This window comes from Tilletiopsis washingtonensis, assembly GCF_003144115.1.
Source record: "Tilletiopsis washingtonensis strain MCA 4186 unplaced genomic scaffold FA09scaffold_23, whole genome shotgun sequence".
Lineage (NCBI taxonomy): Eukaryota > Fungi > Basidiomycota > Exobasidiomycetes > Entylomatales > Tilletiopsis > Tilletiopsis washingtonensis.
In genome coordinates, this window is record NW_020312020.1 from 98522 (window position 1) to 126325 (window position 27804).

A 27804-nucleotide genomic window follows, 5' to 3' on the forward strand; every position below is an offset into this window, starting at 1 on the left:
CGGCGCCAAAGGCTGCGGCCGGCGCTGCGCGTGGCTGCAGCAAGAGGCGCAGGCGGGACGCGAGCACCGTCGGGGTGCGGTGCGCCCGCAGCGTGCGTGCGCTGCTCCGAGGCGCGCCCGCGCACGCACACAGCGACGAGCGTGGCCCGCTCCAAAGCCAGCTCCGCCGCGCACCTCGCTCGCCCCGGCCGCACCTCCTTCGCAGCGCTGCCTTCAGCCTCCTGCTGCTCGTCCACCTCCATCCCGCTCCGTGCGGTGTCGCTGCCCGCACGCATCCTAGGCCGCAGCAGCGAGCGCGCAGGCTCGGCGCCGTCCCTCTCTTCTTGGCGGATCCTGGCTCTCGACCACCTCTCACGTCCACCCCGCACTCGCGCACGCCCAGCCATCGCTGTCGCACGCGCCAGCGTCCGCAGCAGCAGCAGCGTCCCTCTCCGCGCTCGCGCTCCTCTGTGCATGCTCTAGCACCGTTCAGCCGCGCGTCTGTGCCGTACCCGCGCCACCCGCAAGTCACGCACCTGCCTCTCGCCCTCGCTTGTGTCGCCCGAGCGCGCCCCGTCGCCAGCGCGCGGCTGCGGGCCTGCCATGGCCTCGGGCCAGCCGCCGTCCGGCTCCGCACCTGGCGCAGCGCCATTGCGCCAGCACCCCACCTCCGGTGAGCGCCGCTCGCCGCAGCATGTGTCCGAAGGCAGCGGCAGCAGCGGCGGCAGCGGCGGAGGAAACACGCCGCTGCGAGCCTACGCCATCCCGGCGCGCTCGTCGCCGCTGCGGCACTCGCCGTCGGCTGTATCGCTAGAGAGCGCTGCGGCGGGCGCGCACGGCGGAAGTCTCAGCGACGCCGAGGACGAGCGCGAGGTCGAGGCGTCGGCGGCGCTGCGTCCGCGCCGCGAGCCGCCGCCGCTCTCGCCCTTCTCGCATGCCACGCCCTGGAGCGCCGACGAGCTGAGCGAGGAGCCTCGGCGCGGCACGCTGCGGCACAGCGCTTCGCCGGCCCGCGTCGCACATGCTACGCCGTCGGCTGCACAGCGTCACGCACTGCGCTCGCCGTCGCCCGTCACAACGCGCGCGCTCGAGGTCGACATGGCTGGCATGCATTTGAGCCGGCCACGCTCCTCCGACCCCGTCTCGCCAGACTCGCTGCACAGCTCGTCGCTGGGCGCGGGCAGCTTCGGCAACCTGCAGCCGCACGGCCTTGGCGTCGCTGCGGCGGGCCAGCCGTCCATCTCGTCCGACTCGTATCTATCAAAGATGCCGCGCGAAGACTCGGCCCTCTCAGAGGCAGACGGTGCGTGTCATATCTGGCTGACTGCGCCATCCCAGCCCGCTGCTGACAGCTGGTTCATTTCCGCAGGGCCTCCTTTGACGATCAACCGGCGGCTGCAACGCAGCTCCTCCACTGCCGGCATCTTCGATCTCGACGATCCGCCAGTGCCGCAAGGGCCGCCTCAGCCCATGACAGTGCCTCGGATCCGCCAGCAGTCATCCTTCAGCGACCCGTTCACCTCGCGTGCCGACGAGCCGCTGCTCTCCCCGCGCAGCACGCGCTCGGGCTTCAGCCATGCGCAGGGGCCTGTCTCGCCGACGCCTGTGCCGTCCAGCTCGCCCGAGGCGGTGCGGCGAGCTGCGCGGCTGAGCCTCGGGCCTGCTGCGATGTCCACGTCGTCCGGCGGCGCGCTTAGCGTCCCGATCCCATCCGCGTCGGGCGCCATCAGTCCCGTCGGCGGCAAGCCGGGCAGAGCGCCATTCGACAATGCGCCGTCCTTCTCCAGCCCTCTGGCGTATGCGTCGACGCTGCCGCAGGAGCAGGCCGACGATCTCGAGCTCGACCCGCCTGTCTCGCCGCCAGAGAGCTTCGACAGTGCTCGTGCACACAGCGAGCGTTTCCAGGGCAGCGGCAGCAGTGTCCGCTCGACGTCGCCGAGTGCGCCGCGTCGCGAGCGTTCCAGCTCGGCGCGCGCCAAGCTCATGGCGTGGGGCGAGGGCCACACGCCGCAGTCGCTGCCTCGGTCGGTAGGCGGGCCGTCAAGAGCAGCTGTGCCTGGCTTTGACTCGGTCTCGGGCGACGCCGGCACTTCGCCCGAGAGCACAACGTCGTCTGCGCCGAGCTCCGTCTCCAAGGCGGCGCGGCGGAAGAGCGCGCTTCCGCCCGGCTCGGTCATGGGCCCGCCTTTGATCATCCCGCGGAAGGTCAGCACGCCGCTGCGCATCCCGACGGAAGCCGAGCTTTCTGCTTCCTCGTCGCTGCCACGCGAGCGAGGAACGATGTCGGCCCGTATTGCGCGCGACGGCAGCGATGACAACCTGCTCGGCCTGGGTCTGCCGTCTCCGTCCGGCTCTGTCTCCACCACATCGAGCGGAGCTCCTGGCTCGTCTGCGTTCTCGCCGCCCGTCGCCTGGGAAGGTCGGCCGCATCTGCAGACTGGCGAAGGCAGCCGCCCGCCGGTGAGCGCGAGCGGCAGCCTTGCCAAGCGACGGCGGTCCTCGGCCGCCGGATCGTCGGCCAGCCGCGCGCATCGTCGTGCGCGGTCGCTCGGTGGTGCGCTTCTGGGCGACGCGGCCGCAGCAGTGGGTGGGCCTGATGGTGTTGATCCGAATCTCGTAGCTGCCATCCGTGCGGGCGACTCGAGCATCCCAGGCACGCCCATGTCGACGCAGCAAGATCTCGTTGCCGCCATGCAGGCAGCAGCCATCACCTCGTCGCCGACGCTGCACAGCTCGACACTCGCACCGCCACAGGTGCAGTCAGGCGGACCGACATCGCCGCGCATCGCCTCGCTGCCATCGACACCCATTGGGTCCTTGCGGCAGCCCGGTCGGCGGCCAGACATGCTCAACGTGATGCCAGACACGCGTGCTCTGGCGAACAGCTATCCCTCGATGCAAATACCGGGCAGCTCTCTGCGCAGCGCTGCCTCACACGGCAGCGGCACCGAGGCCTCACCTGGCTCAGAAGAGTCTGCGCGCGCCTCGCCAGCGACTTCAGCGGCAACGCCAGGCAGCGCGCCTGGCGCAGCTCAGCTGGTGACGCCCACGCACGCTCCTCTCGGCGCGCCCGACGGCTATGTGCGATCGCGTGTCCGCAGCCAAACACTTGCTGCCGCGACCTCGCCCGTGCCTGGCTCGGCGTCGTCCTTCAGCTCCTCCATCGGCGCTGGCGGTGGCAGCAACCTCGGTCTGCCGCTCGGCGAGGCGATCCGGCTCCAGCGCATGCCGACATCCGTGCGCCTGGCGACCGACTTCTACGTGCCGCCGCACTCGCCGTCTTCGACGCGGGCTGACTCGAACCGCATGTCCATGTCCTTGGCGTCTCTGCCGTCTTCGGCCACGACGCCTTCGACGAGCGGCGAGGCTGGCCGACATGGATTGGGCATCGGCATGAGCAGCGCGGCGACGGGCGGTGACACGCGCCTCCACGCGCCGCACACGCCCAGTGCGACGCGCAGCAACAGCCCGATTCCGGCTGCGAACATTGCGTTGCCGCTCTCGACGGCTACGTCCGGCCGAAACTCTCCGGTGGCCAGCCGTCGCTCGCACACGCTCGTCTCGATCTCGGGCACGTCAAACACCAGCCCTACCTCGCCGATCTCAGGCTCGCGGCCCGGTCGGCCAGCCTCGCCTGCCGCGCCAAACGCATCGCCTGCCACGACCTCCTCGGCCCTCGAGCCCCGCTCAGCCGCGACTGGCTCTGCGTTCGCGCCGCTTCTTGCGATGCCGCCCAGTCCTCAAGTCAGCCGCAAGCCTCTCGCGCGCACAGATCGAGGCAAGGCGCGGGACCTGTACGATGTGCCAGACCTTGGACGACCATTCGGTGCGTACACGCGCTCGGCAGATAACCAGCAGCTACTGATGCCTTCTTCGCACGCAGATCCCACTGCACACCCTGCGCCGTGGATCTCGAGTTCGCAAGAAGTGCGCCAGCGGCCTCCGAAGAGCCTGTCGCCTGTCATTCCTAGACGGCCTGGCTCTTCGCAAGGCGCCGATGGCGCGACCAGCAGCAGCCAGACGATGGCCGTTCGCGGCCGGGCATCGTTCGCGCTGCCCTCTGGCGACGGCCGAATGATGCCGACTCGCGGACAGCCGACGACTGGCATCGACGAGTACGCTCGGATCATCGTGCAGTCGCGCAATGCGAAGATGCAGAAGTGGCGCGCCCCCTCGCGCAACCCGCTCTCGCCTCCGCCTTCAAGTGCCGGCGCGCGCACGCCGCTACAGCGCGCGCAGACGGACACTGCGGGCCTGACCCTTGCCGACGCGCAGGCAGGGCTCGGCATTGCCGGCTCGAGCAGCCCGCCCATGCGCCTGCTCCGCCGCGAGACCACACTCGGACTCCTGGGCCCGCAAGGCTTCATGAGAGCTCGGCATGCGTCCGGCAGCCGAGGCACATCTCCTGCTCCATCGCCTCTCAGCTCGCCAGTGCCCGACAGCGACGATCTGCCCGACGACAGCGCTGTCGCGGGCGAAGGATCGCGCGAGATCGAGTGGGTCGACTGGCTGGACGAGTACCGCCGGATGAAGGAGGCCAAGCTTCGCTCGGAGCAGGAGGAGGCAGCTGACTCGCCGAAGCTCCGGAGCGTCGAGCCGATTGAGTCCGCGACGGCGTCAAGCGACATCGACGAGCTCGATGCGCCGCAGCGCCGCTCGGAGGACATCCTCAATCGCTCCGCTCGCAGCGGCCTGTCCGCTGCGCTGGGCATCACTGAGGCTCGCTCTCCTGGCCTCTCTACCTCGCTCGGCACCGACCTGCGCCAATATGAGCGGCCGCGCCGGCCATCAGAAGCGCCGCGCTACCAGCGACAGCGCTACGAGGTCGCGCGGAGCTCCTCGTCGTCGCAGCTCGGCCAAGGGCTCGACGAGTATGCGCCCTTTGCCAGCAGCAGCTACGCGCCGCCCATCCGGCGCACGAGCCTGTTCCCTGACAAGCCGCGCAATCTCTCGCTCTCGCCCATCACGTCTCGCATCACGAGCACCGGCTCGCAGCAGTCGCAGGCGAGCGCCTCTGGCCGCCGGCGGAAGAATTTGGGCGGCAAGATCGAGGCCTGGTGGGGCGCCGTCAAGTCTGGCTTTGGTGGATCACCAGCCTCGATGTCGTCGCCGCGATCCAGCGCGGGCTTTGAGGGCCAGCGCAGCGGCTCGCTCCGGCGGCCCAGTGCGTCAGTCGCCGCTGGCTTCGCAGCCGGCACGGCCGCCGGCTTCAATTCGCACGTCCGCAGTCAGACTAACAACCACCAGTCGGTGGCGCCCTCGTCGAACTCAATTCACACCCTTCGAGCCACCTCGTCGGCGCAGAACCTCAAGCAGGCGCCTCTGCCCGGCAAGCGTGTGTCTGGCAACACGAGTCGCGCCGCAAGCCGGTCGTCTTCGGTCTCTGGCCATGCAGACGACAGCGCAGAGCTTGGCAGCAAGCGGAAGGGCCCAAAGCTCTCGCTCAACATCGACAAGGGCCTCAGCTCGTTCGACGCTGGTGCGTTTGAGGGTCTCGCTGGCAGCAGCGCTCGTGACAGCGGGCCCTCGGCGAGCTCGTCTGGGCCTGCGTCGGGCCAGCAAGTCGACAGCCGGCGTCCATCGGATCGCTCATTCAGTAGTGACGTGCCCACCTCGCCGAAAGACACGCGTCGCCTGTCCGACGCATGGGAGCAGCGGCGAGGCTCGGACACGGCCGCTGCAAGCGACGGGGCCGCCAGACGCGCTGTCGACGGCACGGTGCAGCAGCGCACACACGGCAGCCAATCCGAGCGGTCCGATTCTGGCAAAGGGCCCGGCCATTCCGGCATGCAGGCCTCGAGCAAGGAGACCACCATCAACTCCATCCGGCAGCACATCCGGCATCGTCTGGCAGCGTCGAAGGAGAGCTGCGACAAGGAGCTGCGACGCATCGTGCAGGCGGTCAACTCCTTCGTGGAGGAGGCGATGCAAGCCCGCCAGGAGCAGCAGCAGCTCGAGAGCGGCACGGACACGGAGCCGGAGGACAGCGCGCTCTTCGGCGTCAACGCAGACAGCCTCGCACTGGGCCTGAGCGCCAGCATGACGACGGAGCCGAACAGCCGCGGGCCACAGCTCGCCCAGATCTCGCGCGACAGCAGCGTGCACTCCATGCTCGGCAGCTCGGCCTCGTCTGCGCTGCAGAGCGAGCAGTCTGACAGCTTTGATCCTGATCAGACGCCGCAGGGTGAGTCGTTGCGCTCTGAGCATCGCGAGTCTCCTCAACTGACCGCAATCTCTTGACCAGCTGCGCTCGAGCCGCTGGAGGCACCTACACCGCGCCGCCCATCAGCCCTGGCTGACACCACTTCGACGCTCGGCGAGTATAAGCTGTCGCCTCCACCAGCTCGTGCGGCCGCTGGTCCTGTGAGCGGCGGCCCGTCGCCGTCTTGCGGCGAGCTGCTCGCCGGCACTCCGTCGGCGCCTCCGCGCGTGCTGCCGTACCGTGCCATCTCGCGGGCGCGCTCACGCGAGATGATGCGCTCCGTCTCGGGCTCCCGCTCGACGTCGCGCTCGCACTCGCCCATGCCCGGCGGCACCGGCATGACGGACTCGCCGCAGTTCTCGCCCGCCAGACGCACGCGACCGCTGCCCACCGAGGACGCGCCGTTCGAACCGTGGATTCCAGCGCTGCAGGACATCGTCTGCGTGGCGATGGACGTCATCGACACCTCCATCTCCGCGCTCGCTGCCCGCTCGGGCGCGTGCTCAGAGGTGATCAGCCACGTGCAGACCATCGGCCGCGCCTGGGACGAGCAGCCCGAGTGGCCTGGACGCGGGTGGTACGTGCGCCTCCTGCTGGCGGTCGCCGGCCTCAGCAGAGTCGTGGAGTGGTGGGAGGCCGAGAAGGGCTTCTGGAATTTCGAGGACGAGGATGAGCTGCAGGGCGGCGAGGCGATCCGCTTCATCATGGGCGACCACGAGCAGCACGTTGCCCAGCCCGGCTCGGGCAGCCTGGCGGCCTCGACGGGCATGCCGAGTCCGGTGCGCGCACGCGGCTTGCCGCTGCCGCCGTCGGCGCTCAGCAGTGGCACCAGCTCGCCTGCTCTGGAGCCGCAAGGCAGCAGGCGCGTGGTCTCGGAGGGTGACCGCTCTCGCCTCGTCGCGGTGCAGGCTGCAGAGGCTGCGGAGGCGGATGCAGCAGGGTCCAAGCTCGCGCCAGTCGAGGAGTCACAAGCACAGCCCAGCAAGTCGACACAGGAGGGCATCAACGTGCTCATGGAGCTGAGCCTCGACGGCGAGCGCTTGCTGTACCTCAGTCCGGCTTGGCGCACGGTCGTGGGGTGAGTCAAGCAGGACCGCTTTCTTCCTCCCACAGCTGGACTCACACTCTCATGCCTTGCAGCACGGATCCGAACGAGCTCTTCGACCGGCCCATTGCCGACTTCCTCGCGCCGGGCGACGCATCCACCTTCGCAGAAGCGATGGAGCAGCTGCAGGCGAACGATGCGCACACCGTCGAGGTGGCCTTCCGCCTGCAGGTCGACCGCTCCGTCGTCGCCGACGCCGATGTCGAGTCTGAAGAGCAGGACGAGGCCGGCGACGCAGTGCTCTACTTCCAAGAGATGGAGGGCAAGGGCATGCTCATGCGCGACCGCCAGTCTGGCGCTGCGTCGCACGTCATGTGGGTCTTCAAGCCCACGAGCACGCCCGAGCCCGAGGCGGAGCTGCTGCCGGGACAGCAGCGCGTCGCAGCCGATGCCGGCGAGCCGCCAGTCGTGGCAGGCCCTGTCGCCGCAATCTCCACCGAAGCTCTGCTCTGCCGCATCTGCGAGCGCGACGTGCCGGCCTGGTTCTTCGAGAAGCACTCAGAGATCTGCAACGAAGTGCACCGCCTCGAGATGGAGATTGGCGAGTGCAACGAGACGCTGGCCGAGCTGCGCCGCGTGGTCAAGGGTCTCGATCGCAGCGTCGAAGGACTGGACGAGGCGGCCGACACAGACGCACCCGAGTACAGAGGCGTCGCGCTGACCACGCCGCCGCCCTCTTCTGAGCCGCCGTCCGCTCTCGAGGCCGTCAACCGCTCCATCTCGCCCCGCCACCCGCACGCCGCGAACGTGCGCAAGCAGCATCTCCGCGCCCTCGAGGCCTTCGCCGAGGTGCTCAAGGTGGCAATCTCCATCTCGACGCCGGCTGTCAAGGAGGACACAGCGGAGCAGCCCATCGAGCGCCAGCGTCTCTTGTCCCCCGACTCGGAAGGCAAGGTTGTCCAGGTGCGCGCGTGGAAGCGTCCCGTCATCGAAGACGCTGCACTCGAGATGCTGGCGGGCGACATCGAGTCGGCGACGCGCAGCAAGCTCAGCGCGGTGAACCGCATGCTCAACACCATCATCTACGTCGAGACGGTGCGCCAAGAGTGGGAGGCGCGCGTCGAGGCCGCCCTTGCCGCCGCCAGCTCCTCTGGTGGCTCGACTGGCTCGCCCGAGGAGGACGTCGAGGAGCTAGAGGAGCTTGCCGATGACGACGCCGGCGAGATGGAGGAGCGCGGCGATCTGTCCACCGCCATGGAGCTGTCTGAGCCAGAGGAGGGCGACACGTCCGGCATTCTTCTGGAGCCCGACGAGCGCGAGCCTCTCCCTCCCTCAGTCGCGCCATCGGCGACTGGGCGGGGCGATGGTGTCGAGGACGAGGACGACATTCCCGGCGTCGAGAGCCACATGGGCGGCTCCGCTGCCGCCGATCTGTCGCCCATCCCGATCCCGCGCGCGCCGGCGCCCCGGCCTGTGGGCGCACCCGACGCTGCGAGCAGCAAGGAGATGCGCCGCGCCGGCTCGGGGAGCAAGGAAGCGGTGCCGCCGGCCAGCAGCCTCTCGGCCGCGGCTCCCGTCTCGTCCATCCAGGCGCGCCGCGCATCCCTGCTGGCGGCGTCTACCGACCGCTCGCTCCTGTCCACTCCGCCGCTCTCGCCGCGCCAGCCACCGGAGCTGAGCACGAGCGCCCTCAAGAGCCGCCGCGTGTCCGTCTCGCACCGCCACAGCCCTCACCTCAGCGGCTCCCTGACGCTCTCGCCGCGCCTGCCGCCCATGGCGCCCTCGTCGCGGCCGACGGCCTCGTCGATCAAGGACTTTGACATCATCAAGCCGATCAGCAAGGGTGCCTTCGGCTCCGTGTTCCTCGCCAAGAAGCGCACGACGGGCGACTACTACGCCATCAAGGTGCTCAAGAAGTCGGACATGATCGCGAAGAACCAGATCACCAACGTCAAGGCCGAACGCATGATCCTCATGACGCAGACGCAGTCGCCCTTCGTCGTCAAGCTCTTCTTCACCTTCCAGAGCGCCGAGTACCTCTACCTCGTCATGGAGTACCTGCCCGGCGGCGACTGTGCCTCGCTCTGCAAGGCGCTCGGCGGCCTGCCCGAGGACTGGGCGCGGCAGTTCGTCGCCGAGGTCGTCGTTGGCCTCGAGCAGCTTCACGAGAAGGGCGTCGTGCATCGCGACATGAAGCCTGACAACCTGCTCATCGACCAGAAGGGCCACATCAAGCTCACGGACTTCGGTCTGTCGAAGTACGGACTGCTCGGGCGCCAGACGCGCCAGCACGCCGGCGCATCCGGCCAGCGACAGAGCGTGCAGGGCGAGAACAAGTCCGAGGCTGGTCCCACAGGCTCAACCGCTGGCTCGCCCGCGCCCAGCTCTGCCGGCTCACTGGGAACGCCCATGAGTCGCGCTGGCTCGCAGGGCAACGCTTCCTCGACGTGGCGCGACTCGTCCGCCGTCGGCGTGCCCGTGACACCAGGCCTCGCCGGCGTGATGCAGGCGCAGACGTTCTACACTGGCCCACAGCGCGGCCGCCTCGTAAGCTCCTCGACAGACGCCAGCGAGTCAAGCAGCTCCGAGCACGCCCTGTCGGTCTCCGCCTCGACGTCGGCGCCAGGCGGCGGCAAGCAGAAGCTCGTGCCTGTGCCTGCGACTGCGTTGCTCGACAGCCCCGGCCAGCTGTTCGGCTCGAGCGTCCTTGCCGACGCCGCCGCTGCGCCGCATGCGCCCTCGAACTCGGGCGCCCAGCTCAAGAAGTTCGTGGGCACGCCCGACTATCTGGCGCCGGAGAGCATCCTCGGCATTGGCATGGACGACATGGCCGTCGACTGGTGGGCCCTCGGCGTGATCCTGTACGAGTTCCTCTACGGCTATCCGCCGTTCCACGCCGACGCGCCCGAGAAGGTCTTTGACAACATCCTCTCGCGCAACATCGACTGGGAGGAGGGCGCGATGGACATCTCGCCCGAGGCGCGCGACCTCATGGAGTGCCTCATGTGCACCGACCCAAAGACGCGCCTCGGCACGCAAGGCGCCGACGAGATCAAGCAGCATCCCTTCTTCGAGGGCATCGACTGGAACAACGTGGCCGACGGCGAGGGTCCGTTCGTTCCGCAGGTTACCGACCCCGAGTCGACCGACTACTTCGACCTGCGCGGCGCCGTGCACCAGGAGTTCGCCAACGACTCGCAGGTCTCGTCGCGCAGCGAGTTCGCCAAGGCCATCGAGGGCTCCAAGCGCCACCGCATCGATATGAGCCGTCCTGCATCGCGGCTGCGCAACCGCCTCGCCGAGCGCATCAAGCACGAGCAGCAGGCGACCGACGAGTTTGGCTCGTTCAGCTACAAGAACCTGCCGGTGCTCAAGCAGGCCAACGACGAGGTCATCCGCAAGATGCGCAACGACCAGATGCCGCCGCTCGCGCACACGCTCGAGCAGCCGCTAATTCATGCGCGCCATCGTAGCCTCTCAGGCAAGGCCGGCGGGCGTGGCGGCGGTAGCAGCGGGCGTCTCTCCGGAGTTCCTGGCGGACCGCCGTCGCCCTCGACATCGGTCTCCTCGCAGAGCTCCGTGCCCTCTCGGTCGACGGCACCAACGTCGCCGTCCGGAGTGGGAGGCGTGGGCAGCAGCAGCAGAGCGCACCACAAGCGCATGCCTTCGGAACTGCCGGGCACTGTGGCGCCGTCAACCCCTCCCGTCGCGCCGTCGGCTGCCAGCGCCGCAAGCATGGAGCGCCGCCGCTCGCACCTGGCGGAGAGCAGCGATGCAGGGGTAATGCGGCGTAGCTCCATGCCGGTGCGTCTGCGGACCACATCGCTGAGCAGTCCGGATCGTCCTGGGCTGCCGAGCAACTGGAGAGAGGCGCGCCGCCAGGCCGAGCTCGCCGTCGAGCCGTCAGGCCTCGGTAGCAGCGTCGACACCCTGCCGCATCAGCCGCCGTCCACGTCGACGTCTGCCGTGCCGGAGCAAGTGCACTGCCTCATCGCCGAGGACAACCCGATCTCCATGCGCATGCTCGAGACGATCCTCGCTAAGCTCGGCTGCCAGTGCACCTCGGTGCGCAACGGCGCAGAGGCCGTGCGCCTGGCCATGGGCGACACCAAGTACGCCGTGCTGTTCGTCGACGTGTCCCTTCCCATTGGTTAGTGTCTCTCGTGCTTCTGAAAGCGGCAGCAAGCTGACTTGACGCTCGCTCAGTCAACGGCCAGGACGTCGCGCGCATGGTCAAGTCGACGCGCAACGTCAACTCCCTCACGCCCATCGTCGCGCTGGCATCGTTCGACCGCGACTCGGGCCTCGACGCCTCGCGGAGTATCTTTGATGCCGTGCTCGCCAAGCCGCTCGAGCGCTCAGACGTCTGCGCCATCCTGCCGCGCCTCGGCTTCATCTCGCAGGCGCCGCCGCGCCGCTCGGCCGGCAGCCTGTCGGGCCCCTCGAGCGGCCAGGACGGCCCGCGGTCCGACGAGGCGGCGCCGAGCAGCGACACCGCAGCCGGCACGGAGCCAGCCTCGGCGCCCGTCGGTGACTCTTCGCGGCGCGGCAGCAGAGACTGAAGCCTGCGCCTGCTCCTCTCCTTTCCCTTCCCTATCTAACGACTCTCCGCGCAACGCCTGCGCGCATGCATCTCCTCACGAACGCTCAAGCCATCGCTGTAGACCCTTCTCACTGCTACCCGCTAACTTCGACGCGACATAATGCAGACAGATTGATCAGAGGAGCGACGTGTGCATTGCGGCGCCGGTCACCACGTGCGAGCGTGCGTCGGGCAGGCCTTGCCGCGGCTGAACCACGAGTCGATGCACGCGCGGTGGAAGTAGCAGAGGCAGGGCTGAGGGCGCAGCGTGTAAGCGGCAGCAGAGCGAAGGTGGGCGCAGAGGTGCGACGTACCAGACGGGCGATGATCATGCCGGGCAGCAGGTCCTCGAGGCAGATTACGCACTCCTTGCCGACGATGGGTCCCGTATCCGGCAGCTTGTAGACCAGGTAGCGTCCGCCCTGCAGCGATCCTCCGCCGCCCGTCTCGAGACACGCCTGCAAAGAGCGGCTGTGAGCATGCAGCTTCGCAGCGCTCGGGCGAAAGCGAACTCACCCTGACATGCTCCTCCTGTGTGATCGAGTCGCCAAGCGTGGCCAGAGTGGTGCTGCAGACTGGGCACTCATTGAGCTCGCTGGCGCGGGAGCTGACGTCGCTCATCGACGACGGCAAGTCGCTCTCGGTGTGGCTGCTCGGCAGCTGCGACAGCAACGAGCGCACGGCGGTGCCGGGCGGCAGCTGCCGGTCCGCATTGCAGGCGTTGCAGATGCGTGTCGGGCCACTGCTCTCTGTGATGAGCATTTCTGGCATGGCCGGGTCGATGACGAGCTCCGCAGCGGAGAGGTGCACGCGATGCGACGAGCACCGATCGCATCGGATCTGGCCGCAGCGGCGGCAGTGGTGCTTGCGCACGAAGAAGGTGAAGCGCCGCTGGCAGTCTGGGCACTCCGACGCAGTGTCGTCGCTCTGCCATGTCGGCACGAGGTTCTGCTCGCGCAGCGTCGCGGCGCCGACGGGCTGCGAGAAGCGGTTCGGCACCTCATGCGTCGGCACACGGAACTCGCTCGCGGCTGCCAGATCCGCGCTGCGCATGGCTGCAAAGCTGACGCCGGCCTCTGAAGGGGCTGCCGCGCCAAAGGCAGACGCGCTGCTGCCGACGCGGACGGGCGGGCCGGGACGCACAGCAGCGCTCGAGGTCTGGTTGAGCCCGATGCGCGTGATGACCGACTGGCCGTCATCCTTGTAGGAGTTGGGGTAGATGAACTCCTCTGCGTCGCTGTCCTCGTCCTCGCTGCCCTCCTCCTCGATGCCGATGGCCTGGCGCAGCTGGCCGAGCTGCAGCGTGTACTCTTTCAGCATGTCCTCGGCGCGGCTTTGCCGATCCGAATCAGCATCGCTGAATGCAGAGCCACGCAGCTCGCTGATCGCCAGATCAAGGCGCGCTATGCGGCGCCGCAGCTCGTCTGCTCCTTCGCCCATGGCGTCTGCGGGCGTCGAGCCAGAGGCAGCGCCGAGGCCAGCTAACGCGCGAGCGCGAGCGACGTAGTCGGCGGACGGGCCGAGAGAGGCGGCTGCTTCTCGGGCCTCTTGTTCGGCAGCGACAACGCTCGAAGGCTTGAGGCTTGCGCCGGGTTCAGCGTAGGCCGCACTAGAGTACTGTGCAATCTCGGCAGCCTCGAGCTCGTCGCCAAAGTCGATGTCGAGGCGCCGCCGGATCACACGGACCCAGCGGCGCCGCCGCACCCAGCCGGTAGGCACAGCCTCTTGCTCGCCGCCAACGCCGTTGACCGACGTCTGGCCGGGACCAGGCAGCGCTCCGCCAGTGATGGCACGCGTGACACTCGAGCCTAGCCCGCGGCCTTCCAGGAGACGGGCGAGCGGCGGCGGCACTGCAGCGCTCCAGCGCTCGTCGGGCGCGTCGAAGGACTGGGCGTATTGCCAGCCGTCGTGGGCGTCGACGAGCGGGTGCGTCAGGTCCGGCTGCCAGTCTGACAGCCAGAAGTGGCATCGCTCTCCGTTCGGCATCTCGCGCTCCAGCGAGGAGGATCCCGAGGCGCGCCGGTCGAGCACGCTCTGAGGCGTAGGGGTGCTGCCGAGCTCGCTCTCGCCGAGACCTTGCGCGGCATGCCTGCGGGCGTTCGCGGCCGCGATCTGGGCGGCCCGAGTCGGAAGCACGAGCTTGTACGGGTTCTCGCGAAGCGGCAGGCCGACGTCTTCGCGGCGCATGGGCGCATTGCGCGTGCGGCTGGTCGACAGCGGGCCAGGCGGCATCGTGCCGGGAGCCCGTCTGTCTGGCTTGTGCGGCCGTCCGGCGCTTGTGCCGCTCCAGCGCGGCTTGCCGCCGTGCACGGCGAGCGTAGAAAGTCGCATGTCGAGACGCTGGTTCTCGTGCAGAATGACGGGCACTGTCGAGTGCAGCCGCAGCGGGTTGTACGCCTGCTGGATGGCGCTTGCGCGAGTCTGCCGGGCGTCGCCGGAGCCGGTGGCGTGCGAGAGGCGCAGCGCGGCCCAGCGTTCGGCCTCGTACTTCTCGAGCACCTCGCAGACGTACGTCTCGAACGTCGCAGCGGCAATGTCGTACGCAGTCTCGCCGGCAGTGTTGCGTGCAAAGGGATCGGCCTGCGACTTGGTGCAGAGATAGCGCACGACGGTGACGTGGCCGCCGGCAGCTGCGTTCATAAGCGGCGTCCACTCGCCGCGCCCTCCCTTGGCATCAACAATCGCTTCGGCGTTCTCGCACAGCACGCGCACGATGTCGAGGTAGCCACGCGCACAGGCATTGTGCAGCGGCGTCCAGCCATCGAAGTCGACGGCGTTCGCCGATGCTCCGCGCGACAGGAGGAAGGTGAGAGCAGGCAGGCGGCCGGCGAGAGCCGCTTTGTGCAGCGCAGTCTGTGCACGCGTGTGAGCAATGCTGGCACGCAGCAAACGGACACTCAGCTGCGACTCACCTCGCCCTCTTTGTCCTCGAGCTCCACCAAAGCACCAGCCTCCTCAATCAGCCACCTGACGATGTCTGCCTTGCCCTCTCGCGCGGCGTAATGTAGCGGAACAAGGCCGGAGTTGGGCCCTGGCTCATTCGCGAGCACGAAGCTGGAGTGCCCATCGGCAGAGGCCTGGGCGAAGAACGCCTCAAGCGCCGAGAGCGGCCCAGTCGTCGAGAGCGATGCGAGCGTAGCGTGGTCCAGCGGCACCTCTGGCTGTGCAGGGGCGGCTGGCTCGAGTGGGGCAGTGTCTGCACCGCGGCTCGTCTCGGCGTCTTCTGCGACGGGCGCTGCGACAGCAGGGACAGGCTCCTCGCTCTCCTCGGCCTCGGCAGCTCCAGGATAGACGAAGGCCTCCTCGTCATCATCGTCCTCCTCCGCGTTGTACTCATCGTCTGGCCGCTCGCCTGCTGTCTCTTCCGCCACCGGGCTGGGATCGAGCACATCTCCTTGAGCCTCTGCGTGGGTGGCAGACGCTTGCGCGTCGGTCTCCGGAGCCGGGAGTGCGGTGTCGCCGGCACTGAAGGTCAAAGCCGTGGGCGTGCTGGCGTCGGCGCTGTCGTCGAGCGGCCGTTCGGGCAACGAAGATGCTGGCGGCAGATCTGGCGCGGCGACAGATGCGGCATCGCTTGCTGCGCCAGCTGTACTGCCTTCAAGAGGCAGCACAGGCTTATCGGCGGGCAGCAGAGGCGGCGGCGTCGAGACGCGAATGTGGTCGGCCCACGGGTCCTCGCCGCTGCAGGGCGCAGGGTCAGCAGACGCACGACTCGCCAGGCGACCGGCCGGGCTACCGACGGATCTTCACAGAGCCCTGAACATCGCGCCTACTCACTCGGCCATGGTGCGCGACTGACCGCTGGAAGCGCAGCGGTCTCAGAAGTCAGAAGAGTGTCGCGTGCGTGAGGCGGTGCAGCTCGCCGGGCGCAGGGGTGCGCGGGCCACGAGGTATAGGTGTGTCAGGAGGTGCGTGCTTGAGTGTGGGCCAGTGCAGGCTGGTGCTGGGTAATAGAGAATAGGACGATGTCGAGGGGAGCGAGAGGAGCAGAGGCAAGCCTCGAGCAGCAGCTGGCGCCGTGCGAAGTGTTCTTTGGCCGCAGCGCCGCGCGGCTAAAGTGCTCGTGCGCCGCGCAGCGGAACGAACGGACGTCGTGCCGTGCCGCCGTGCCTCGAACCGCGAGCATCACTCTGTCACATCTGCATCGGGCGCCGCAGCGGCGCATCCTCCCTTTGTACCACACCAGGCAACACCAGCCGTAACACACTCTCAGCGGCGTCACGCCAACATGGGCTGCAGTGCTATGATTGCACGCCCGTCTGGCCGCATCATGGCGCAGTGTCCAGGCCTCGGCCCTCCTCGAGCAGCACAACCTCGACGGGCGCACTGAAGCCCTTCGGCTCCAGCACCTGCACCTGGCCCTGCCCGTCCACCTCGACCAGCAGGCGCGAGCCATCACGGAAGTGCATCTCGCTCCGCACGGGCTGGGCTGCGTCGGCCAGCGTCGTCTTTGCGACGACGAGGACGAAGCCGCGCGTGCGCACGTCGTCGTCGAGCGCGTGCCCCTTGCGGCCCATGAGCAGCGCGCTGCCGGGCCGCAGCAGCAGCGGCAGCGAGAGCATCGAGTGTGCCTCGTCGCGCACGTACTTGGGGCCCGTGCGCGTCGAGCCGTCGAGGATGTTCGTCCACTTGCCCTCGGGCAGGTAGTAGGAGACGTGCGTCTCGTCGAACACGGGGCACACGAGCAGGTCGCGCCCGAGGAAGTACTGCGTGTCGACGTTCCACGAGCACCAGTCCTCGGGATACTCGAGGAACAGCGGCCGCATCAGCGGCGTGCCCTCCGGAATCTCGGTGAACATCGAGTCCATCAGGTACGGCACCAGGCGGTGCTTGAGGTGTGTGAACTTGGAGACCACCAGGGACGCCTCGTCGTCGATCAGCCACGGCACGCGGTACGACGCAGAGCCGTGCAGCCGCGAATGGGACGAGAGCAGGCCGAATTGCACCCAGCGCTTGCTGCAAGCAGGCCACAGCGTAAGCAGTGGCAGGCAGATGCTCTTTCGAGGCACTCACTAGATCGCGGCAGCCGGCGTCTTGGCCAGGTCGCCGCCCGCCTTACCCTCGGCCTTGAAGCCGCCAATGTCGTGGCTGAAGTACGCAAAGCCGCTCAGGCCGAGCGATAGCCCACCGCGCAGCGTCTCTGCGAGGCCAGTCCACTCCGTGTCGACGTCGCCTCCCCAATGGACTGCACAGCTGTCAGCAACAGATCGCTCCGAGAGACAAGCACGAGGCCTCACCTGGTAACCGCTGTCCGCCGACGGTGGCTGATCGTGCGAAGAGACAAGCCTCGGCCACACCGCGCTTGCGGACGATAACGTCGTACACTGCCTCATTGTACAGACCCGTGCTGGAAGGAGCAGCGGTCAGCGTCTGGGTTGCTGCCGTCACGCATGACCCACTAGGCATTGTGCATCGTCCGCGGATTTGAGCCGTCATGGAACACCACGTCCTCGCACACGATGCGCTCGCCGAAGTCCGTCTTGAACGAGTCGACGCCGAGGTCCATCAGCGCTTCGAGGTAGCTCTGGTACCACTTTCTCGCCTCTGGGTTTGTGAAGTCAACAGTGGCGATGCCCGCCTGCCAGTCGTTGCTCTGGAACGTCGAGCCGTCGCGCCGCTTGATGAAGTAGCCCTTCTCATCGCCCTCCTCGAAGAGGCGCGACTCCTGCGCAATGTACGGATTGATCCAGACGCACACCTTGATGCCCTGCTCGTGGATGCGCGCCAGGAAGCCCTGCGGGTCCGGAAAGAAGTCGGGGTCGAACTGAAAGTCGCACCAGCAGTGCGCTCGCTGCCAGAAGCAGTCAAAGTGCAGCACCGAGACGGGGCAGTCGCGCTCCCGCATGCCGTCGAGGAACGACTGCACCGTCTTCTCGTCGTACGACGTGAGGAAGGAGGTCGAGAGCCACAGGCCCCAGGACCAGTCGGGCACCGGCGGCGCCCGGCCGGTGAGCAGCGTGTAGCGCGCCAGGATCTCCTTGGGCGTCGCGCCAGCAATGATGTACAGCCGGATCGTCTCGCCGGGCACGGCAGCCTGCACGCGCGTCATCTTGTCGGACTGCACCTCCATCGAGACGTGGTCGAGCTGAGCGGGCGTGTGAGTCACGGTGAGAGCTGCGTGAAAGGGAGCGACGCACGTGGTCGATGTACACGCCGTAGCCCTTGTTCGTGAGGTAGAACGGGATGTTCTTGTACGCTGCGGCCATGTCAGCCAGGCCTGAGCGCATGGTGACGCTGCGACTCACCGACGGAGCTGCTGGTGCCGCCGTCCTCCTGTGAGAGCTCCACGGTCTGGCCGTTCTTGACAAACGGCCCGAAGCGCTCGCCCAGGCCGTAAACTTTCTCGCCCACGGCCAGGGTCGGGCTTGCGACCATGTAGCCGCGGCGCTGGCTCTGCGGTGCGCGGTAGTACGGGTCGGCAATCGTCGTCGTCGCATTCTCGCGCTCGGCCAGCGCCGGCGAGGCGTTGGTGAGCAGCGCCCACTGCAGCGACTCCTGGCCCAGCTCAGTGAGCCTGCGCCCACTGCGGTCCTTGAACTCGATGCGAAAGCCGTCGGCCGCGCGCGCCAGCGTGGCACTGGCGACGTCTCCGGCCGTCGTCAGGCGAGCAAAGTCGGCGTCGATGTGCGAGCTGGCCTGCGAGCCCTCGGGCGGGCCGCCGTCGGGGAAGAGCACCGCACGGGGCTCCCTGAGCGCCGGCTTGCCTGCAAAGTGGCGCGCCGAGACGCCGATGATGCCGGCGGCGGGCGAGGTGAGCTCGACGGTGATGGTGGGCTTGTTGAGTGTGTCGCCGCGATGGCGCACATGGCGAGTCGTGCAGAGCGCACGCAGCCCGCCCTGCGGCAGCTCCGTGACGCGTGCGACCTCGGCGGCCGAGTGGACGTGCACGCCCTCGCGGCCGGCTGTGCAGCGGCGTCAGCTCGACGAACAGCGGCAGCCCGGCGCAGCAACTCACACCAGACGCCCTCAGTGAGACGCATGCTTGAGAGAGGATTGTGGGACGGTCGAGCTGGGGCGCGACCAGGTGCCCTCTATATGGGGCGCCGCTCGCTGCGCTGCTCGGCAATCTTCTCGGCCTAGCTGTTCCCCGCGGCAACGTGCGGGGAGGGCGGCGCGCGGGGCGCCGCCGGCGGCAGGAGAGGAGAGCATCGTGCGCTGCCCGTTGTGACGCCGCACGGCGGATGTCAGGGTCGCCGCGCAAGCTCCGCTCGGCACGCGCGCGTGCGGGGAACGCGCAGGCAGGCGGCCAGCGTGCGCTGCGGCGGAGCACCGAGCTTCTGCCGGCGCCGGCCGCGGCAGAACCAGCAGGCCGGCTGCCGGCGCATCCGGCCAGCGGACGGCGCATCGGCGCGGCGTCGGCGTCCTACGGTGCGCAGATCTGCTGACGCTGCCGCCGGCTCGGCACACCCGATGCCGCGCCGCCGCGCCCTCTGACAGCTCTGTGCCTGCCGCGCCGAGGCACAGGCACATGACGATGCACATGCACATGCTGCCGATGCCGCGATCCGGTATGCCGGCACCGCCATCTGCCATGCGCAACGTGCTGCGGCACGGCAATCGCTGCGATTCCGCAGATGTCCGGCGCGATGCGCTTGGCCGACGGCGTCGCGCAGATCAAGATACGCAGCGGGCAAACGCACGGGCGCGCGCGACGTGCGGGTCGCTCCCTGCGTCCGGTGTAAGATATGGTTCGTGCGTAGAGAGCAGGATGAATAGAAGCAGCGCACATGGGCGCAGCAGCGAAGGGGAAGCGCATCACGAGACGTATAGAGAGCGAATGTGGGAGAGAGAGAGGCGGCGAGGCAGGCGGGCAGGCAGTACGGAGCTGCCAAGGTATCGACACGTCTACTTGAGGGTCTCGAGGGCACCGTCTGCGCAGGGAGCGGTCAGCAGGGTGTAAGACCAGGGCTCCATGCGCCACTCACTGGAGCGCAGGATGCACATGTTCTGCATCGAGTATTTGCCCTTGTGCGCGACGAGGTGCTTGCTCGACATGATGATGTTGAACTCGGTGCGCGCCTGGTCGATCTTGCCCTGGCAGGCGTACAGACGGCCGAGCTCGTAGTGCGCAAAGTAGACGAGGTAGTCTGCGTGCAGCAGGGATCAGCAGGGTGACCGCCAGTGCCGACCGTCAGTCACAACTCACGGTCCAGCGAGATCTTGTCGCCCTCGTCGATCACGTTCTGCAGGCTGATCTGGCACTGCTTGGCCGCCTCCTCGACCGGAATCGGGCTCTCCTTGGGGTCGACGCGCGCGTGCTTCTCGGGGTAGGCAATGTAGCGCAGCGTGACGCCGCGCAGGAAGTGCGCCAGGCAGTAGTCGTCCCAGTACTCGTCGGCGCCCGAGTGGTACGAGCTCGGGTCCTCGACGGCGCGCAGGTCGGCCAGCGCGTCCGAGATCTCGACGAGCTGCTCGTCGGCGAGCGCGTAGCGCGGCGCGTTGGTGAGGCAGTGGTAGATGTAGGAGAACTCGATGGCCGGCAGCAGCAGACGCTTCTGGCTGATGAACTTCTTGGCCTTGCGGGCGCAGTATTTCTGGCGCAGCAGTGTCAGGGCAGGTCCCGCTGCAGCGTCTTTGCGCGCCACTCACCTCCATGGGAATCGACTTGCCGGCAATGCGCTGCATCGCCTCGGGCACCTTGCGGAACAGCGCCGCCGCCTCGCGGTCGTCCTGCCCCGTCTGCGCCAGGTTCACGGCGCGGCCGTACGTGTACACGGCCTTCGACCAGTTCGACTCCTTGAGCAGGATCGTGAAGCAGTCGTAGGCCTCCTTCCACTGCGCCAGACTCATGTGGCACAGGCTCATGTCCCAGTAGCAGCTGCAGAGGGTCGGTCAGCGCCTGAAGTGCCGCCCCTCGTCACGCGCCTCTGACTCACATGTGCTGGAGCTGCACGTACTCGCGCTGCACGTCGCGCGCAGCCCGGTACTGCGTGATCGCCTTCTCGGCCAGCGCTTCGGTGGAATAGAGGCGGCCAGAGAAGTAGAGGAAGAAGACACCTGCGAAGGACGCTTCAGCCTGATGTACACGATGCGAGGCTGCGCAAGACTCACCCTGAGGGTAGCGCTCCAGGTTGTAGTGCAGCACCTTGTCGGCAAAGTCGATGTCCGTGCCGGACACGGGGATGAACGTGGAGATGACGAGGTGGTAGAGCAGGATGCCCATGTCGCACTGCGCGCGCAGTAATGTCAGCCGCGCGCGACACGCCGGCAGCTCCGTGCAACTCACAATCTGGCGGCGCAGACCCTCCTTGGCCTGGTCCATCGCGGGCTGCAGCTCCTTCTTGTCGTCGCTCCACTCGCCAGCGCGCGCGAGCGTCATGAGGCCCCACTCGCAGTCGCCAGTGTAGCCGAAGACCTGCGAGAGCGCTGTCAGCGCGCAGTGGTGTGCGGACACGCGCACGCGCCGCTCACCTCCATGATCTTGAGCACCTTGCCGGGCAGCAGGCCGAGGATCATGCTGATCAGGCCGTTGCCGAGGTACACGCCCGAGCGGAAGTCCTCGTCGACGGCCTCGTCGCGCTTGGCGCCGCCCTTCTTCTGCGCCTGCTCGTCGGCCCACTCGACGTACTTCGACATCGAGCGGTAGATGCCGTACGAGTTGCGCAGGTTGAGCGCCTCGGACACGAAGGCGAAGAAGTCGCCCGAGTAGAGGACTGCGCCGCGCACAGACGTCAGCACACAAGGAGAACGGCAGAGCGCTGTGTCCACTCACTGCCCATGATTGCCTTGAGCAGCAGGCTCTCGGCGTAGACCAGCTCAGCATGGCGCTGCACCTTGGTCATCGACGCCATCGTGCCGGTGCTGGCGCCAGAGCCGCGCACAAAGCGGCCAAAGCTGGCCACGGTGCCGGCGGGCTTGCGCAGCAGGTTTGCGATCGTCAGCGCATCCTTGCAGTAGGAGATGGCCTTGGCCAGGTCCTCCGGCTCGAACGTCTGCGTGACGGCAGTGGTCAGCTGCGGTCTGGCGCAGTGCGCGCGCGCATACACACCATGAAGCCCTTGATCACCGCAATGAGCGCGTCGCCGAGCGCGTAGTACAGCTTGCGGTCGCTGTACTTCTTCATGATCTCCTCGGCCTCGAGCATGCGCGAGTTCAGGAACAGGTTCAGGGCGCGGCGCGCTTCCTTGATGTCGCGCTCCATCTCATCGGCGTCCATCTTCACGTCGTCAAACGTGAGCTTGGCGACGCGCGCGGCCTTCTCGCGCACGTGCGTGGGCGTCTCCTTCTTGGCCTTGGCGTCTGCGGGCGTGCTCGTCTCGTCGCCGCCGACCGGCTCGGAGCCGCTGCGCCGCTTGGCGCCGGCCGTGCCGCGCAGAGCCGCGGGCGCGCCGCGCGTGCTCTCGCTGTCGCCGGCCAGCGTCGTGGCAGTGGACTCGCTGAGTCCGCGCGAGCGGCTCTGGCTGTGGTTGCTGGCGCGGCCGCGGTTCGAGCGATGCGCAGGGCCGTCGTCCTCGTCGTGCTCGGCGATGTCGGCCAGCTCGGCGTCGTGGAACTCCTCGTCCTCGGAAGAGTAGTCCGCGTCGCGCTCGGGCTTGCCGTTGGCCTGCTCGCCCGAGCCGCCGAGCACCTTGCCGGCTAGCGCTGCGGCACCGCCCGCGACAGCTGCGCCCGCGCCCACAGCGACACCCACTGCGGCTCCAAGGTATCCCTGCTGCTGCGTGTTCTCCTGAGCGCCGTTGGTCTCGCTGCTCTTCTGCCGCTGCGGCTGGATCCGCTGCTCGATTTCTCTGGCGTCGAGATCTTCGCTCGTCGAGACGTGCAGCGGCGGCGCCACCGTCTGCACAGTGCGCACGGGCTTGACGCTTCCATCGGCAGCCTTCTTGTTGAACGTCGTGCGGCGGCCGGAGCGCGCGCCCGAGAGGCCCGAGGAGGTGCTGTGAGCAGGCGAGGCCGGCACAGACGCCATGCGCGCGGGTGCGGCGTCGACCGTGGGGCTCGAGCCGGCAGAGCGCAGCGGGTGCTCGGGCACATCCGAGCTGGCCGGCAGCGCAGGGACCGGCGGCGGTGTCTCGCGCTCCTCGGCCGGCTCGGCGCGGCCATTGGCGCCGTTGGTGGCCGCGGCTGCGCTGGCGCCGCTCTTCTTGCTGAAGCTCGACATGCGCTGGCTCATGCTGCGGCGGTTGCTCGTGGTGCTGCCGGAGCGCGAGCGCGCCTCCTTGCCGCCCTCGTCATCCGAGCCCTGGCGCGAGCCGCGGCGCATGATGCTCGAGATGATGGCGCGCGAGCTGCGCCGCGACGAGATGCTGCGGCGGTCCTCGTCGATCTCGGGCTTCGCGGGCTGCGCGCTGTTTGAGCGCTCGCGCGACGAGAGGTTCGACGGCTGGTGGCTGCAGAGGGGTCAGCTGGGTCCTCTGCGAGTGCAAAGCGCCGAGCGCATCGCGCAAGTAGCACGAGAGCGCGACAAAGATCGCACACCCAGCTCACAAGAGCTGGCAGCTCTCTGCGCAAGTGCCGCTCTCCGTGCCTCTGCCAGCGCGCACATCACTCTACTCACCGGAGCGCCTGGCTGCCGTTGACGTCCGGGTTGGGCGAGGGCGAGTCGGCGGCGCGGCCCTTGTTGCTGAAGCTCTTGCGGCGCGAGCTGCGCGACTGGGAGCGCGCCATGTCGCCGTTGGGCGCACTCTGCTGCTCGTTGGCGCTCGAGGGCCGGCGCGAGCGCAGCAGTGCGTCCGTGTTGGACACGGGGCTGGCAGGCTCGGGCGAGGCCTCTGCCGGCTCGGCGGCCATGCTGGCGAGGATGGAGCGGCGCGAGGTGGAGACGCGCGGGCCCAGCGTGTCGGCGGGGTTCGCTACGGCGGCCATGGTGGGCAGTAGCGGAGGGGTGGTGGTGAGAGGAGAGGAGCAGAGAGCGTCAGCTGGGACAAGAGGTGGATGCCAGGCGGCGAGCAGACGCCGGCAGGATGCAAAGCGGGCCCAGACGTGCAGCAGCAGCAGCGCAGCATCCACGCCGGAGCGGCATCAGCGCGGCGGCGCCCGTGCCTGGAGAAAGGCCGCTCCGCTGTCCGCCCATGCCGCTGCCGCGCCTTGCCTCTGCAGGCCCGAATCTCTGGCGCACCCCGCGCCCCACGCCCGCCGTTGCGGTGCCGGCTCTGCGCCTTTTCGCCCTCGCTGTGCGACTCACCTCGACGGCGCGGCGCCCGCACCGAGGCCGGCCGCTCAGCCGACGACGGGTCGAGGAAGAGGTAGTGCTGGCCCATCGCTGGCAGCGGGCACGGCGGCAGTCGAGGCGGGGCAGGCGCTGCTGTGTCGTGCGGTGCTGCTCCACTCGCTGCGAGGCAAAAGTCAGCGTCAGCGCGGCGCGGGGCCAGACACGGTCTGCGGAGCGCGGCTTGGTGACGGCACGGCAGGACAGATGATGCGCACGAAGTGTGAGGGACGGGCGCGGCGCGAGTATCGCCGCGGGGACGACGTGAAAGGGCAGCTGCGGGGTGCGGAGAAGGAAGCGTGGAGCCTAGCGTAGGTGGCGAGACAGCGAGGCGCGAAGGCAGCCTGGCAGCACAGCAGCTGCGCTCCCGTGCCGCGGCGCTCGGCGAGAGCGACGGCCTCTCTGCGCGCCGCGAACTCAAGGCCTCTCTCCTCGCTGCCCCTCTCGCTGCTCGCCGTCGAACTGGCAGCTGCTCGACATGTTGTCAGGTGCAGGCCCTGGGGCGTCTCTGCACCCCTCATGCATGCGCTGAACGAGCTCGAGCAGCGGCACGGCGCGGGAAGGAGACGCTCAGGAACATCGCAGGGGCCCCATCGGCGCCGGCTGTTCTGCAGCTGCTTGCTTGGCCTTTCATGCGACGCTTCTTCTCTGCTTGTGTCCCGAGCAGGGGCAGTGCGGCAGACGGGCGCAGAGGTGCCTCTCGACGCACTTGCTGCTGAGCTCGACCTTCGGATTGCGGGGAAGGACGCTGCAGCCGTCTGAGATGCGCTTTTCAAGCACGTCTGGGGCCGTTTCCCCGCGTCGGAGGGCTTGACACGCTGCAGGGCCGGCTGGCGCATGGCACGAGACCCCAGGAGCCAGTCAGAGACGCTCTGAAAGGGCTCGTGCGACCTGACATGGGCAAGGAAGGGACCGCAGCTGCAGCGGCTGAGGCGGTGCGATGCGGTGCTCGCGCGGCAGCATCAGGCCGCGCTGAGACCCGCTTGCTCGGCTCGCTTGCGCGGAGGTCGGAGCGCGCTTGGCCTCCGCAGCGCGGCGTCTGCTGGGCCTGACAGCATGCTCCCATGCCTCGCAACGCTGCCGTCTCGCGCTGATGATCCGCTGAATGCTGCACTGCACCCCATATCTGGGCAGCTCGGACGTTCCCACGCAAGAGCAGGGACCTCGAAAGATTCGGACGAGCCCCTGCGCCCGACTTGGCCGCCTGCTAATCAGATCTCGGACGCTCTGGCAGCTCAAGCGCTATATGCTGCCTTCACCTTCTAGGCAACAGGCACAGAACGTAAGGCGGCCAACTTTGAGTGCTAGATAGATGAAGCTGGAAGCACCAAGGGCGAGCTGCACCTTGGGAAGAAGGCACTCCCGTGCCTTGAGAGGAGTGAAAGAGGAGCTTCGCCGCACCCTTGCTGGCGACCTCGAGTGATCTGCCGTTCCCACGCGAGCCCTCGCCTGGAGCAGCGGCGGGTCCTCATATGCGCCAGCCGCCAGAGCTCTCGACCTCTGAGGCGCTGGAGCGTCACTCCAGCATGTCCAAGATGCCGTCACTCGACTCGTGAGCAGCAGCAGCAAGCGCTCGGGCATCGAGACTGCAGGCACCTGTCAGCTACGCGCAACAGAATTCAGATTGAGCTCTCGCAGCGCGCGCGGCGCGATAGTCAGCCGCTCCAATGTCCTGCAGCTGGCCAGGCGGCAGGAGCAGCGCATTTGAGCCAGTCGCTGTCGAGTGTCTAGAGGCGTGCACAGCGGTGCTGTCGGGATTGTGAAGGCTACTTGGGGGATGTGAACAGCCTGTGGTACAGCTGCAGCTGCGAGATGGGGCCCGATGTGGTCCCGCTGCACGCCACGGCGCGCCATGCCGCGCGGGTGCAGGGCGCCGGCTCGAGCGGGAGGCGCAGCAGCAGCCGCCACGCGGCACGGCGGCGGCATGCGGCCGCACCGCGCATCATCTACCGCCGCCGTGCCTTGGCGGGCGCGAGCAGCCGCGCAGCGTGGAGACCGAGCACCGCTCCGCACTGCCGCACCTATCTCTCCACCACCATCACCTCCTCCCTCCCGTCACATGTCGCACGATCCCTCGGCGCGCTCTCTGCTCGGGCATGCGCGCGGCGCCGGCACCGACGTGGCACACCCGCCGCGCTCGCGCCAGGCCGAGCTCGCGGCCGCCTTCGACTCGGACGGCGACTCGGACGGCGACGACGAGCCGCGTGCCGCTGCCTCCTCCCGCCGCACACGCTCCGCCACCGACGAGGACGACAGCCACGTCTTCTTCGACGCCGGCGATGCGCTGCCGGCCGAGGACGCCTCCAGCGACGACCCGCTGGGCGCCAGCCGCATGCAGCACAGCGCCGCACCGCCACCCTCCTCGCGGCCCGCGCCCACGCCGCATGCTCTCGGCGTGCAGACGCCCAGCCCAGACCTGCAGCCAGGCGCATACGACTTCGAGGCGCCGACCTACTTTTCCGCTGCCGGCTCGTCTGCCTCTGGGCCCTCGCGCAGTGCCGGCGCATCGGGCAGCGCGTCGGGCAGCAGCGGCGTCGGCCCAACAGGCTACTCGTCCGCCTCTATCGCAGGCCCGAGCGCCTCCTTCTCCGCCGCGCCGCAGCCCAGCGGTGCTCTGGCGCGCACTCGCCTAGCACTCGGCCGCTTTGGCCGCTTCGTCGGCATGCGTGTGCCTGGCGCCACGTATGCCAGCCTGAGCCAGGACGATGGCCAGCCGGCACGTCGCCGTGTTATGGGCGGCGGCAGCGGCGACGGCGTGTTTGCCAATCTCAGCGCCAAGCCTGAGCGACGACGGCGTACCGGCGATGGCGAAGATCGCGGCGATGACGATGACTTGGTGTGTGCTTCCTGACTCGTACATAGCGAGTTGTGGGCTGACAGTCTGTGCGCAGGTCGACGAGGTGCTGCCACCAACATACGACGTCGCGGCCGCCGACGCGGCTCCTGCTTACTGGGAGACGACCATCATCGGCGGCGGCCTGCATCCTCTCGCACCCGGCGGCATGGGTTGGACGCCGGGCGGCGCACACGTCGGCGCCATCGAGGACCTTATCATCGATGGCCTGCCCGTCGGCAACTTCTTTGGCTTTGCGTGGAACTTGCTCGTGTCGATGAGCTTCCAGTTCGTCGGTGAGTCGAAGCCTTGCCGCTCGACAAAGCGCTACGCTGACTCTTTTCGCAGGCTTCCTCCTCACCTACCTCCTGCACACCACACACGCTGCGCGCTGCGGCTCGCAGGCCGGCCTCGGCATCACACTCATTCAGTACGGCTTCTTCCTGCGCACTCGCTCGACGCTCGACGTCGGCAAGCCCGTCGAGGATGCGCCCAGCGCCACGCCAACCGGCGACACCTCTGCTCTCGGCCATCAGTGGTGGGAGCTGCAGCACGGCGACGTCTCCTCTGCGGCGCGCAGCGTCGTGGCGCGCGGCCTGTCGATGATCGGCCGGCAGATCGCCAACGGTACAGCTGATGCGCTGGCTGCTGGCGCCGAGGCGCCCGGCCACGAGGCGCAGCACGACGACGGCCTCTTCCCCGTCGAGACGGGTGCGGAGTGGCTTGCCTACATCCTCATGGTGCTCGGCTGGTTCATGCTGCTCTCCTCGCTGCTCTCCTACTGGCGCGTGCACCGCTGGGGCTACCAGCTCGTCGCCGCGCACCGCCGCGACAACGCCGACACCGAGAGCGCCCCGGCCAGTGCCGCACCGACCACCGATGAGACGCCGGCACAGACGCCTGTCGGCTTCATTCACACGCTGCGCGCCGCCATGAGCAACCAGCGCGGCGGCGCCGCCACGGGCAGAGATGGCGGTCGCGCCACTGGCACGGGCGAGGACTGGCTCATCTTCCCTGG

At 68.5% G+C, this 27804-nt stretch overlaps 6 protein-coding genes across 6 annotated transcripts; 3 read left to right on the forward strand and 3 right to left on the reverse strand.

The window, feature by feature from the left end:
• Positions 1-431: 431 nt before the first annotated feature.
• Positions 432-11882, forward strand: FA09DRAFT_145762 (hypothetical protein). The gene is made up of 6 exons (XM_025739147.1): positions 432-1282; positions 1349-3805; positions 3863-6163; positions 6224-7259; positions 7322-11376; positions 11433-11882. The coding sequence occupies exons 1-6, from the start codon at positions 583-585 to the stop codon at positions 11786-11788; spliced, it is 10905 nt and encodes a 3634-aa protein (XP_025595557.1). The 5' UTR covers positions 432-582; the 3' UTR covers positions 11789-11882.
• Positions 11883-11976: 94 nt separating this feature from the next.
• Positions 11977-12861, reverse strand: FA09DRAFT_301720 (FYVE-domain-containing protein; the record flags this gene model as incomplete). Its single annotated transcript, XM_025740375.1, has 3 exons — positions 11977-12063; positions 12123-12266; positions 12325-12861. 3 exons carry the CDS (start codon positions 12859-12861, stop codon positions 11977-11979), a joined length of 768 nt encoding a protein of 255 aa, XP_025595558.1.
• A 3073-nt stretch (positions 12862-15934) lies between these two features.
• On the reverse strand, positions 15935-18992 carry FA09DRAFT_312293 (sugar hydrolase). Its single transcript, XM_025740690.1, has 7 exons — positions 18764-18992; positions 18054-18710; positions 17946-18004; positions 17208-17893; positions 17046-17155; positions 16822-16993; positions 15935-16764 (listed from the first exon to the last, which is right to left on the reverse strand). Exons 1-7 carry the CDS (start codon positions 18786-18788, stop codon positions 16077-16079), a joined length of 2397 nt encoding a protein of 798 aa, XP_025595559.1. The 5' UTR covers positions 18789-18992; the 3' UTR covers positions 15935-16076.
• Positions 18993-19653: 661 nt separating this feature from the next.
• Positions 19654-22714, reverse strand: FA09DRAFT_301711 (hypothetical protein; the record flags this gene model as incomplete). The annotated part of the gene is made up of 9 exons (XM_025740374.1): positions 19654-19895; positions 19955-20342; positions 20398-20626; positions 20685-20805; positions 20860-20977; positions 21035-21163; positions 21220-21461; positions 21521-21740; positions 21797-22714. The coding sequence occupies 9 exons, from the start codon at positions 22712-22714 to the stop codon at positions 19654-19656; spliced, it is 2607 nt and encodes an 868-aa protein (XP_025595560.1).
• A 532-nt stretch (positions 22715-23246) lies between these two features.
• FA09DRAFT_145876 (hypothetical protein) lies at positions 23247-24370 on the forward strand. The gene has a single exon (XM_025739148.1). It carries the CDS (start codon positions 23411-23413, stop codon positions 24266-24268), a length of 858 nt encoding a protein of 285 aa, XP_025595561.1. The 5' UTR covers positions 23247-23410; the 3' UTR covers positions 24269-24370.
• A 2480-nt stretch (positions 24371-26850) lies between these two features.
• On the forward strand, positions 26851-27586 carry FA09DRAFT_289747 (hypothetical protein; the record flags this gene model as incomplete). Its single annotated transcript, XM_025739951.1, has 3 exons — positions 26851-27082; positions 27135-27346; positions 27404-27586. Coding segments are annotated over 3 exons (627 nt in total), but the record flags the coding sequence as incomplete, so codon positions are not given.
• Positions 27587-27804: the final 218 nt, after the last annotated feature.